The 14,391-nt window shown below is 43.6% G+C and overlaps 1 protein-coding gene across 1 annotated transcript in view; it reads left to right on the top strand.

Annotated features, from left to right (window-relative positions):
* The window catches only part of LOC124775663 (transcription factor Sox-3-like), a 62,828-nt gene extending 52,136 nt beyond the window's left edge, over positions 1 to 10,692 (top strand). The window contains exon 5 of the mRNA XM_047250490.1: positions 10,441 to 10,692. Within this exon, the coding sequence (XP_047106446.1) occupies positions 10,441 to 10,692 (252 nt within the window). The remainder of the gene's footprint in view (positions 1 to 10,440) is intronic.
* The last annotated feature ends 3,699 nt before the right edge of the window (positions 10,693 to 14,391 follow it).

The raw sequence follows: 14,391 nt of genomic DNA, 5'->3' as shown, positions 1-14,391 counted from the left end.
CCGACTCGTAGAACGTTATCCTTTCGTTGATTATTCAATCTTTTCCGCATGGTAACCTCACCCTTGGCAGTCCCCTCCCGGAGATCCGAATGGTGGACTATTCCGGAATCTTTTGCCAATGGGGAGATCATCATGACACTTCTTCAAATACAGGCCACATGTCCTGTGGATACACGTTACGTGTCATTAATGCAGTGGTTTCCATTGCCTTCTGCATCCTCATGTCGTTGATCATTGCTGATTCTTCCGCCTTTAGGGGCAATTTCCCACCCCTAGGACAAGAGAGTGCCCTGAAACTCTATCCGCTCCTCCGCCCTCTTTGACAAGGCCGTTGGCAGAATGAGGCTGACTTCTTATGCCGGAAGTCTTCGGCCGCCAATGCTGATTATTTACCAAGATTTAGGCAGTGGCGGGGATCGAACCCGGGACCGAAGACGTTTTGATTATGAATCAAAGACGCTACCCCTAGACCACGGGTACAGACTAGATTTACACTATTGGCCATTAAAATTGCTACACCACGAAGATGACGTGCTACAGACGCGAAATTAAACCGACAGGAAGAAAATGCTGTGATATGCAAATGATTAGCATTTCAGAGCATTCATACAAGGTTGGCACCAGTGGCGACACCTACAACGTGCTGACATGAGGAAAGTTTCCAACCGATTTCTCATACACAAACAGCAGTTGACCGGCGTTGCCTGGTGAAAACGTTGTTGTGATGTCTCGTGTAAGGAGGAGAAATGCGTACCGTCACGTTTCAGACTTCCATAAAGGTCGGATTGTAGCCTATCGTGATTGCGGTTTATCGTATCGCGACATTGCTGCTAGCGTTGGTCGAGATCCAATGACTGTTAGCGGAATATGGAATCGGTGGGTTCAGGAGGGTAATACGGAACGCCGTGCTGGATTCCAACGGCTTCGTATAACTAGCAGTCGAGTTGACAGTCATCTTATCCGCATGGCTGTAACGGATCGTGCAGTCACGAGATGGGGACGTTTGCAAGACAACAACCATCTGCACGAACAGCTCAACGACGTTTGCAGCAGCATGGACTATCAATTCGGAGACCATGGCTGCGGTTACCCTTGACGCTGAATCACGGACCGGAGCGCCTGCGATGGTGTACCCAACGACGAACCTGAGTGCACGACTGGAAAACGTCATTTTTCGGATGAATCCAGGTTCTGTTTACAACATCATGATGGCCGCATCCATATTTGGTGACATCGCGGGGAACGCACATTGGAAGCGTGTATTCGTCATCGCCATACTGGCGTATCACCCGGCCTGATGGTATGGGGTGCCATGACGGCGCTTTGAACAGTGGACGTTACATTTCAGATGTGTTACGAGCCGTGGCTCTACCCTTCATTCGATCCCTCCGATACCCTACATTTCAGCAGGATAATGCACTACCGCATGTTGCAGGTCTTGTACGGGCCTTTCTGGATACAGAAAATGTTCGTCTGCTGCCCTGACCAGCACATTCTCCAGATCTCTCACCAATTAAAAACGTCTGGTCAATGGTAGCCGAGTAACTGGCTCGTCACAATACGCCAGTTACTACTCGTAATGAACTGTGGTATCGTGTTGAAGCTGTATGGGCAGCTGTACCTGTACACGCCATCCAAGCTCTGTTTGACTCAATGCCAAGGCGTATGTAGGCCCTTATTACGGCCTGAGGTGGTTGTTCTGGTTACTGATTTCTCAGGATCTATGCACCCAAATTGCGTGAAAATGTAATCACATGTCGGTTCTAGTATAATATATTTGTCCAATGAATACCCGTTTATCATCTGCATTTCTTCTTGGTGTATCAATTTTAATGGCCAGTAGTGAACAATATCAAGAGTGTGCCGACAATACCACGTGTCGGGCGTTACCTTCCACCACAAATAACGCAGTGGCCGAAGGTCTTCACTTAACGACTGAGAGCAATGGCGTTTACGTAGAGCTGTCAGTGCTAACAGAAAAGCAGCACTGGGTCAACTAACCGCAGAAACAAATGTGGGACGTACGACGAACGTATCCGTTAGGACATTGCGCGAAATTTGGCGATAATGGGCTATGGCAGCAGACGACCGACGCGAGTGCCTATGCTAGTAGCACGACATTGCCTTCAGTGCCTCTCCTCGGCCAGTGTCCGCATCGGTTGGACTCTAGACAACTTAAAAACCGTGACCTGGTCTGATGAGTCCAGATTTCAGTTGGTAAGAGCTGATAGTAGGGTTCGAGGGTGGCTACTTGAAGACTGTTTGTAGCCATTCATGCACTCTGTCTTCCCAAACAACGATGGAATTTCTGTAGGTGACAATAGGTCATGTCACCGAGTCACAACCGTTCGCGAAAGGTTTGAAGAACATTCTGGACAGTTCGAGCGAAAGATTTGGCACACAGATCGTCCGACCTGAGACAGAACCAAGAGGTCAGTTCGTGCACAGAATTCTGCACTGGCAACACTCTCGCAATTATGGACGGCTATAGGGGCAGCATGGCTCAATATTTCTGCAGGGGACTTCACATCTAAAAATTGATTAAGTAACTTTATTATTTCTAAATCATAATCAAAATAGTCCTCATATGTCTGAATACTGTCTGAAAAACCATTTGCTTTCAGTACTACCCTAGTATTTCGAAGCTGAGTGAGTGGCCTTCGTCCAGCCTACATTCCTTGATTACTAATCTGTCCTGCCCAAGAAGCAGGCCTCTCTCCTTCTCTCTCTCTCTCTCTCTCTCTCCTTCTCTGTCACACACACACACACACACACACACACACACACACACACACACACACAGAGAGAGAGAGAGAGAGAGAGAGAGAGAGAGAGAGAGAGAGAAAGAGAGAGAGAGAGAGAGAGAGAGAGAGAGAGAATCCTTTTACTACCCCGAAAATAGCAATTTTAAGTCATCGTTATCAGTCAGAAATACATCCAAAATACGTAAGAAAGACCGTATCAGAAACAGATAAAATGAGACCCCTTCTTGCAGTCACATTATTGTCGTCCACGCTTATGTTTTCCAGTTCTAAAGTAGGTGGCAGCATGTATAAAGGTTTCGGCCAGTTCCATTCACGGACGCAGCGTACTAAGAATGACATAATGACGCATGTACTGAATGATGGAGCCATGGCTCTGTTCGGGAGTAATAGATTATGCTCTGGAATCGGATTTCACCCTTGTCGTTTTCTCTTATCGTCACCAACAGCATGAGATTGACATTAGGCTTTATACGCGGTCAGCATACACACACTAAACAGTTATGCAGTATGTAGTGAAACGTCCCCTTAGAAAAATTAATGAATTACTGTGCTGATAAACCTCTTACATTATTTGATTTTCAAACAGCTGAGCAGAACTGAACGTACTCAGACATTGCGCTCTTTACCTATTCTGATCAACACTAAACTGACAGCCAATATCTTTAGCGCAACGCAATCTGACTTTCAATAATCCCTACAAGAGAATGGCTTTGACTAACATTAACCTATACGTTTCACAAATCACTTACCTCACAAAAATCTTCGTTACTCGAACTACTGCAATACAGCGAGCGCCACTACTGCCAGCTAAATAAAAGATTCAAACTACTGAAGGCACTAACTACTGAAAAGCATAGTTAGCAAATGAAAGATTTTGATGGAGAACAAACAATGTATTTACCTTAATAGTGTTCAAAAGTCATAATATATATATCAATCCATGATATCCAATATTACAAATTTACTCTTTCTGATGGACACACGTCCAGATCGTCCGCTCTCAAAATTCCGCCATCTCTCTCCCCACATCCACCACTGCTGGCGGATCACCTCCAAATACGCAACGCTACGCGCTGTTAACAGCCAACTGCCCAACACTACAATAGCATATACTACAACAATGCAAACCAACCACAGCCTTCACACAACACAGTCAGTGATTTTCATATAGAGCGCTACGTGGCGCTACCAACATAAAAACCTAAACAGCCTACTTACAATAGCAAAATTCTCTTTACGGACTTTAAGGACAGGTTCCTCACAGCAAAATAAGAAAAAAAATGTCTTGTAAACACGGGTTCCAAAATGCATACCTTAAGAGCTACGAGCGCGTCTCCATCTTCACTTCCGTGAAACACATCTCTTCTATTGAGTAACTGCTCATAAGCTCTTAAAGTATGCACTTAAGAGCCCGCATTTGCGGGGCATTTATTCTATTTTTGGTCTGTACTACTTCCTCACAGAATATGGAAAGCAAAGAACTTGCAGTGGAAGAGACGTTTCACAGTATGGAAGATGAACAAGTACTCATAGCTCTTAAGGTATACATTTTACAGCTCATGATTCCTGCACTTTTTTTTTATTATTTTTGTGTAAGGAACCTGCCCTCAAAGTCCGTAAAGGGAATTTAGTTACAGCCTTCATAGAAGCCATGCTTCACGTATCGCGAAGAGAAAGTGTCAACGTGTGTCAAAATGAAAACCGTTCCAGTGGAGTTGTTAAGCCATTCCTCGACAACTTTTCAACCAACAATGCTATCTGACTCTGGTTTACTAGTAGTGTGCATATCACACGTCCTCAAGGTAAATCCGTTGCTACTTCTACTTCCGTTATGACTGTTTCACCATTTTGAAGCGCTTAGTTCTTGTTACCAAGAAGGTTTTAGTCCCAAAGAGTGTGTCGTTCCGTTTCAGATGCTTTCCTACTTGGCAATCGGATAGCTAGGTCGGAAGATCATTGCCAACATATTACAAAGACCGAGGCTAGAATCTCAGTCGCGCATATTATCACCGACTCATGGAGGTTAGTTAAAGTTCACATTACTCTCCTCAATGAACGTTTTACTCTGAAATGTGTTGACTGTCCAGCCTTCCGCGAAGAGAAATATTTCATCTGATGGTTGACGTATCATCCGCTTCATCCATTTTTCATTCTGGAAGCTCAAAGTGTAGTTAGTTAACAACAGAAAAATGTCGATATAATCATTCCTGGGCAGGAAGAACCCTTTGCAGGCTTACATATTTCTTTTCTGTAGAACTCCCCAGATAATTGATTTCATGTGAGTCAGCATTTCCGTGCTGAATTCCTTTGCTCAATACAGAACGACTACTGAAACCTTAGACTTTTATATCACAATAAGTAAATAACTGTCACTCGTGTACATACGAGGTATGAGGCTGGTACTGAATGGTTCGTTTCTCACACACACGGTCCTCTCTAATGACATCTAGATGACAAGTGTAGCACTGGAACTGATTAAACGGCGTAATAATAAAGCAACAAAACATTAATTGAACGTTTGCAAGTTTTCCACTTCCACCACTATGTTCGTTAACTAATTTAGCCCAAGAATCGACGTTCTAAACGAGAGGTCTCATGTCTCATAGGTCCGACCATTGGACTAGAAACCACACGTCACCTACAGTCTCCACTTAGCACGTACTTACATTGGTCGAAATACCTTCGAATCTTTTAGGACAAAACTCCGTGAATAACGATGAAGAGTTCAAGACTCTGTCTCTGAACTGTAGGCAGTTAACGCTCTATATAAACAACACACTGTGATCAGTTTACTAAAATCCGCAAACATCCGTTCTTCACAGCCCGTAGCAGCTACAGTGTAGCTCTTCAGCTATCTACGAGGGTGTGCTGAAAAGTAATGCCTATGATATTTTTATGTGAAAACTTTTAAATCCTTTTGAACACAAAAACATTATTAACCTGGTTTGATTCATTAGAAATTATTTACGATAGTCTGCGATTGTGCCTTTTTCTGTGTATACTATTCCATTTTTTAGTAATTTTTTCATGTGCCTTTTCAGAACTTCACACATAAAAAATATTACGAGAGAAAAGGAACAGTACATAGAGAAAACCGCACTTGAAAATGGGGATCGTTTCTCGAAACGCGTCGTGTAAAATATATATTAAAGGAATATTGTGATTGGTAGCAGAAAAACTATTTATAAATAAAATCAGATATTATTAAAAATCTACATCTTTATCCTTCATGTACACTTATTTATTTCTTACCATAGCCGCCGGCCGGGGTGGCCGAGCGGTTCTAGGCGCTACAGTCTGGAACCGCGCGACCGCTACGGTCGCAAGTTCGAATCCTGTTTTGGGCATGGATGTGTGTGATGTCCTTAGCTTAGTTAGGTTTAAGTAGTTCTAAGTTCTAGGGAACTGATGACCTCAGAAATTAAGTGCCATAGTGCTCAGAGCCATTTGCATCTTCCTCTAGTCACCCAGCCAACGAACACATTTCGCCCACGAGAGACCAGCTTGTTGATACCGTCGCTGTAGAATGTCTAACATTGTTGACGGAGCCAGAACCTCACTTCTGCTTCCACCGCTTCATCACTTTCAAAGTGAAGTTCTCGACAATGTACTTTAAGGTCTGGAAACAGATGAAAATCGAGTGGGGCCAAGTCGAGACTGTATGGAGGACCAACAATAGTGAACCCACGGCGTCGGGTTGTTGCAGAAGACACAGCGCTCGTGTGGTCTAGTATTGTCATGCTGAAGGAAGGGTGCACCACATGTGGACGAACTCGACTAAAGCACGGTGTTTCTCACGCACAGACATGCAGTAGTTACGGCACACACCGCCATGTTGCGCGCTGTAATTCGGAGCGCTCTAGCGGCAGAGGGTTGCAAATATGTAAACAAGAAGATCAAAGACGTTAACAACCTTTGCTTTATTTAAAAAGCTTTGAGCGTTTTTACATAAATAATTAGGATTCATTACTTTTCAGCACTCCCTCTTATTATCTTAACAACCTTTACCTTAACAACCTCACACAGGTCTATTGGGTCGAAGTCTTGTGTACTTAAGTCAAAACACGACCAAGAGTATACCCCTCGTCTACAGTTCCTTTCCACATAAACCATCCGGAAAAATAATCATACCAACTACTTCGCACTCAGTCTGTGCACTGCAGTCGTAACTCTCGACGACATGATCATTTAATTATAAAATTATAAAGAATGTAGCAAGCAGTGGCGGGAACATAATTTATTTATCTTGTTGCATATCGATTTCGGCTGATATCAGTCAACATCGATGCATTTTTCTAACCGATACATGCCATAAGTAGAAGTACTGTCCTTCGCAGATTTCTATCTTTACAGGCGGAGCAAATGGCGAATGGTGGGGAAGGGAATTGGCCGCACCCTTTCGAAGGGACCATCCCGCCATACAAATAAACTGATTAAAAGAAATCACTGAAAATAAAAATGTGGATGGTTCTATGGGGTTTTGGACAGCTTTCCTTCTGAATATGAGTCCCACGTCTCACGACTAAGCTGCCTCACTTGCTTTCATTTGGAAATTGATAGACAGGGAAGAAGACATTGTGATAACTGTGCAGAAAGTTATCTGAAGTACTGAGAACTGAATAACAGCTCCAGATTAAAAGAAGGTTAATGACAAAACTATTAAAGCAACAATAATGTCTCTTGTGTTTCTGTACGCACTAGTCACCCCACTACAACTAAATATCTTTTTTCCATCCAGCTCTTTCTCATTTCCCCGTCTCACAAAGCTCTTCGATGATGTAGTACACCTAAATTTCTCTTCCCCAGAATCCGCTTTCTCAGGAAATATTAGTTTTGTCCACATATAAACTCATTTCGTAAGTAGCAGGGTAGGTAGCAGGTAGCAAGAGTAAAATACGGGGAGGGTTGTTTACAACTTCTACAGAAATCAGGCGGCAGTTATATGAGTTAAGAGTATGAAAGGCGAGCAGTGGTTGAGAAAAAAGTGTGAGTGTTGTAGCCTATAACCGACGTTTTTCAGTCTGCACATCGAGCAAGCAGTAGAGGGAACCAAAAAAAAAAAAATTGGGGAAGGAATTAAAGTTTAGGGAGAAGAACTAAAAACTTTGAGGTACGCTGATGACATTGTGATTCTGTCAGAGACAGCAAAGGATTTGGGAGAGCAGCTAAATGGACAGTGTCTTGAAAGGAGGACATAAGATGAACATCAACAAATGCGAAACCAGGGTAATGGAATGTTGTCGAATTAAATCAAGCGATGCTGAGGGAACTATAAATTTCCGTTTGAGGGGGTTGCTGCAGCGAATATGCAACTTAGCGCCACACCCTAGTGGGTGATGCCAAATATCTGAAAAGGATTGGGTAAGTAACTTAACTTGCGGCCCGAAACTGCCGGATGATATGGCGTGGCTTAGTCCCAGGTGCCGGCCAGTGTGGCCGAGCGGTTCTAGGCGCTTCAGTCTGGAACCGCGCGACGGCTACGGTCGCAGGTTCGAATCCTGCCTCGGGCACGGATGTATGTGATGTCCTTAGGTTAGTTAGGTTTAAGTAGTTCTAAGTTCTAGGGGCTTATGACCTCAGCAGTTAAATCCCATAGTGCTCAGAGCCATTTGAACCATTTAGTCCCAGGTTCAGCGACCGAACACAGGACCACGGAACCTTTAGCGCGGGCACAGCTCGTTCGCGTCGTAATCTAATTCCGTTCGGCCGGTCGCGAGAAACCAAACAGGAAAGGAAATACACAGAGAAAGCTGGTCACGCGGTACGCAACCACCAGCCCGGACTAGGACTAGTGTAATCGGGAGGCGGCTACCTGGCATACATACCACAGATCAGTACACTGAAGTAACAAGGTTAAAGATAGCATACGAAGATCAGATGTAACAAACAAGAACCCACTAGACAATTTATCACAGCATTCAACACTTTGTGCCATCCTGACACACTGACTTATAGCTGATCACAAATTCAAAGCGAAATCTGAGAAGCAATAAGTGCTTACACATGAACACAAATTAACCATATCGTAATTAATAACAGGGCCTGCTTCCGTGCTAATGCAAACGGAATAAAACATTAAGTATAATCCAAGGTGAGAGTACTTGACCTAGCACAGTATAAATTAGCAATCATTTATAAATACAAATAAAAATTTAAAAGCAAACTTTAAAAACACTTAAATAATCAGATCTGATTGTCACCCTAGCTGAATGCAGAGCCATACGAATGCCAAGATTTCTGACCTTTGGATAGTTGAATGCATACAGCGCTTAAAATGTTGTATTAAATGTTACATACAATAAGTGTCCACAAGGAGAGAGACTATAGTCAACAATTTTAAGCTTCTGAGCAGGAGAAACAGATTAACAAATATATCGCCTGCTTCAAATGGTTCAAATGGCTCTGAGCACTATGGGACTTAACATCTGAGGTCATCAGTCCCCTAGAACTTACAACTACTTAAACCTAACTAACCTAAGGACATCACACACATCCATGCCCCAGGCAGGATTCGAACCTGCGACCCTAGCAGCAGCGCGGTTCCGGACTGAAGTGCCTAGAACCGCTCGTCCACAGCGGCCGGCACTATTATTAATATTGTTATTTGCGGCCGCAGTAGTAGTACTGTAACTATTAATGTTATTTGTTCTTAGTAAATACTGTAACCACACTGTCTTGATACACATTCAAATAATTTATAATTCTATTAATTTTTATTATTACTTGTCATATTGAAAATACTACCATTACTTCAGCAACGTACAAATATAACGTAGGTGTGAAACATAAGAGAAGACCAGAACATACCAGGTGATCAAAAAGTCAGTATAAACTTGAAAACTGAATAAATCACTGAATAATGTAGATACAGAGGTACAAATTGACACACACGCTTGGGATGACATGGGGCTTTATTAGAACCAAAAAAATACAAAAGTTCAAAAAATGTCCGACAGATGGCGCTTCATCTGATCAGAATAGCAATAATTAGCATAACAAAGTAAGACAAAGCAAAGATGATGTTCTTTACAGGAAATGCTCAATATGTCCACCAGTCAACCATCATTCCTCAACAATAGCTGTAGTCGAGGAATAATGTTGTGAACACCACTGTAAAGCATGTACGGAGTTTTGGTGAGGCATTGGCGTCGGATGTTGTCTTTCAGCATTCCTAGAGATGTCGGTCGATCACGATACACTTGCGACTCCAGGTAATCCCAAAGCCAATAATCGCACGGACTGAGGTCTGGGGACCTGGGAGGCCAAGGATGACGAAAGTCGCAGCTGAGCACACGATCATCACCAAACGACACGCGCAAGAGATCTTTCACACGTCTAGCAATATGGGGTAGAGCGTCATCCTGCATTAACATCGTACGTTCCAGCAGGTGTTTATCAGCCAGGCTGGGGATGATTCGATTCTGTAACATATCGGCGTACCTCTCACCCGTCACGGTAGCAGTTTTGCTGTCCAGCGCCATCTGTCGGACATTTTGTGATTTTTTTTTCTAATAAAACCCCATGCCATTCCAAGTATGTGTGTCAATTTTTACCTCTCTATCTACATTATTCCGTGGTTTATTAAGTTTTCAAATTCATACTGACTATTTGATCACCCGGTACATAAATGAATACACCACTAACGACGGGTGTGGTGCGGCTCACGTGTGTGCAGGCGCTGTACTCCAGCCAGATGTATTCGCACGCGTCGGCCGTTGCGGCAGCGGCGGCCGCCTCCTGGGTGCCGTGCGGCTGCCCCCCTCCCCCGACGGCCGCGCCCAGCCCACCGCCGCCGCCGCCTCCCGCCTCCACGCTGGAAGGCGCGAACGCCATCAAGCGGCCGGTGGCGTGTCTGCTGGTGAAGCCGCCGCCCGAGGACCTGTACGGGCCGCCGCAGCTCACCCCCGCTCCGCAGCACGTCATATGAAGACCGCTCCCGGTTCTCCCGGACCTGGCCCGGGGGAGCCTGGGAGCCTCGTGGTGCTGGGGCGCCGCCGCCGCCGCTGCTGCCGCCGCCGCGGCCTCTTCCGCCTCCGGGGGACCGCCCGCCGCCGCCACCGCCGCCTCCGTTGCGGAAGACGACCGCGACAGGCCGTCGTCTGCCGCCAGCAGCGGGCACTGAGCGGCTGCGACGACATCGAGAAGGGAATTCGCAGCGCGTGACGATGATGGGTACACTTAGGCTCGGTAGCTCGAAGGTGTACCTTCGCTACAGACAGCCGTTACCGCCGCAAGTAGCCTGGAGGTGTATTCTACCAGCTTTTCGGAGGTTACTGAGGGATAGTGCCCGATTATTTCCACATATGCAGTCTATGGTTCTCAGAACATCGTTACAAAGTATTTTCATGTTCATCTGATCTATAATCTATGGCCTCAGATCCTTAGTACAGGATATTCTGGTTCTGCATATACATATACAATGTGTACCCGAGCTTCAGCGATGAAATTTCGCAAGCTCTTCAGGGAAATTTTCTGAGTGTTTTGCTATATAGAACCCGAGGTCTCGGGCGTCTCATTACAGAGCGATAACATAATTATGATTTAATTAATTTCTTACCCCAATTGCCTTTGTTTCTGTTCAAATTCTTACAGAACAGCGCAAAAAAACTATAATGTGTGCAACCAAAACGTACAGCACGAAACACAGATCAGCTCTCAAAACATGCACAAGTCTTATGATGTGACTGAATTTTCTCATGAGGAGAAGTCAGAAGCAGCGATGTATTTTACTTGGTAAAAAAAATTTCTGTAGCCAAGATAACATAAATACTGCTTTATTTTCGACAATCGGTTTCAGCACACTTTGCTGTTCTCTACAGGTCAACAAAAATTTTTGAAGACCTGAAGATTCCAGCGAAGGCTGTCGAAACTAGCTGTCGAAAATAAAGAAGTATTTAAGTGATCTTGCCTACAGAAAGATTTTTTATGATATGGTTGCTGTTGCTGCGGGAACAGCTCAGCACAGCGTCGTTGTGATGTTCCTCCGTTTCAGCCAGTGAACTCGCACACGTGCTGCATATGAACCACTTCGTCTTCCTATAGATCCATATTTCTGTTTATCGCTATTAACGCACATCTAAAACTGGCGGAAAAACAAGTGTGAGACAGAACCGAACAGCACTGAATCCAAGATTGTGGGTGAAGAGTATAAAATTGGCATTCCTGTTGCCAACATCATGTACCATGAGTGACTGGGAAAAGTTTGTTACCAAACCAGACACGAAGTGCTTTCCATCGAATTTTGCACTGTTGTGCAGGCATTTCAAGTGCAATATAGATATAAAAGTAAATCAGGGAAGAAATCAGGCGAGATGCAATTACTCTGAACGAACCGCCGGAGATGACGGGTATCTGACAACAAAATACTCTGAAAATTTTCCTGAAGAACCTCCGAAATTGCCAGTGGAGTTCTGACTCACCCTGCGTAATCTATGGCTTCCAGAACCTCACTATAGAATATTTTTAGGTTCTACAACCGAATATACAATCTGCAGCCAACTTCAAAGTGAATAGCAGTGCGTAGCTTTTATAGTTTCTTGATTTAAGTTTCCTCCCCGCTCCATTCACAGAAAGAGTAGGCGGGGAGAATGGTTGCAGGTTTCCTCTGTGCGAATGTAAGTGTTACAAACGTATTACATCTCTTGCACAGAATACTTTCACAGCTAACACGCAAAATAACCACCAGATCAGTGCCAGCAGTCGTACTGTAAAATAATAAATAACCGTCAGTTTAGCGATCCGATACCCAGCATGTGTACTAGCATCGTCTCGATTATCACGAACTGAACTCCTTGCGTACTGCTGCAACAAGTAGTGCGCCGGTGCCATATCTGGCCATTGAGTAGGCCATGGAACGGGACCTCCAAGGCTACACAGCCTTCCTGTACATCAAGCATCAATATCTTCCGCAGCACTGACTGAGCACTGTATCGGACTCTTAGTTTGAAACCGATTACCAAGCGTGGTTCAGTTCACAAAACTGAAGCATATCGATTGGAGGTTGAGATGTAAATTTAACATAGAAAGAAAGAAGAACGACGTGATGTATCAGTGGAAATAAATGGAAATGGTAGGCTGCTGTGAGTTCCTTAGACTGAAGGTGGTCTCCATACCACACGCCCGAAAGTTTGCTGGTAGAGTACGCCTCGCCTTACTTAGGATCAGGCGTTGCCTCCTCCGTGATGGCAGTGCAGTTCGAGCACTGTTCCGTTAGCGAGGAGAGTGGTCGTGATGGGGGAGCATGATCAGCTGCGCTTTTCATTGCGAAGCGAATTCTCGACACAGACATTACGCTACAGATGTGTTTTGCGGCTGATTATTTGAATTAACCATGTATCTGTTCAGCATAGAGTCACAGATCATTGTCCACGTTGTCTCGTGGTCTCTGGAAGCCAAACTTTGTTAGGAAAGACGTGCTATGTTTTAGAATCTCAGACGTCATTACTCAAATGTGGACACTATGAAATCATGTATATTGTTGTCAGATTACAGCAGTAAATAATTTTCTTAAAGATTTTTAAGAACTACCGAAACACCGCCAGTCTTTGTGTTGAAGAAACAATTACTTTCCTTACAGTTACATAGTCGGCAAGGTTGTATATGAGGCAACCTGGCGCCCCACCTTAAATTATTTCCACTGTCTCGCGTGTGCAGTCCTGCAGACGAATACTTCCTATTTTGTATGTCTTTATGTTTTACATAGTCTTTTTCTTACGAATCTTTATTGTATTTTTCATAGTATATGTTGTTCTGTTTTGAAAAGTATGTGTTGAAGATCTGTTTCTTTTGTAAATAAAGTTGTTGTCTTGCCATACACAAAACTGTTTCCTTTACATTTAACGCGCTGTTCACTTACATTTTTTCCACGTTGATTTACCGACAATGATGTGTCTGTCGTCTAAACTAACACAAACAAGTTTTATAGTCTTCTAAGACACTTTACTCGCGCTAAAAATCCTGTATTACACTGTTTAGACTAAATTCGAGAATAAACTTTTGGAGTGGCAACTACTGGAAGGGAAATTTAGTGTTAATACACGACGGAGAATAGTGATCAACTGCGCTTTTCGCTCCGAAGATTGTATTGTCTACACACAGTAGAACAGAAGAGAAATACTTTTAGTACAATGAAATACGTATTAAATATGTCGACACTATTAGTGGGAGAAAAATTATCTAAAGTAAATACAAGGACATATTAAACGCAGAAGAATGGAGAATTAGAGTTAACATTATACTGGTAGTCGGATAAAATTTGATCCACTGTTACAATTAAAGAAATTATATATGACAAGTATATTCAGTTGCTACATAAGGGTAACTTCTATTGATCTGCCTTCAGCTTTTTAACTACAAAGCTCTCTATGATAACAATATTTAAAATATATAAAATTTTCTACTCTTCACAAAAACTTAATATGCCCGGACGTTAGACAAATACGTAGCATAAGAACATTGACAAACCCGATGGATTCAGTATGTAACGTCCCTCTTCAGTGCTGCCTATTCAATGACTTGTCCTCAGACTAGATGTCAGTCGTTATTCTGAAGTGAGTTAGATCGAAGGTCATTTCCACAGATGAAAATGAGGTTTACTTAGGTGAGTATCTTGACGTCATCTTCAGTG

Source organism: Schistocerca piceifrons, chromosome 2 (genome assembly GCF_021461385.2).
Source record: "Schistocerca piceifrons isolate TAMUIC-IGC-003096 chromosome 2, iqSchPice1.1, whole genome shotgun sequence".
In the NCBI taxonomy this organism is placed as follows: Eukaryota; Metazoa; Arthropoda; class Insecta; order Orthoptera; family Acrididae; genus Schistocerca; species Schistocerca piceifrons.
The sequence above is the reverse complement of the archived record's forward strand: the minus strand, read 5'-3'. Positions and strand labels throughout refer to the sequence as shown.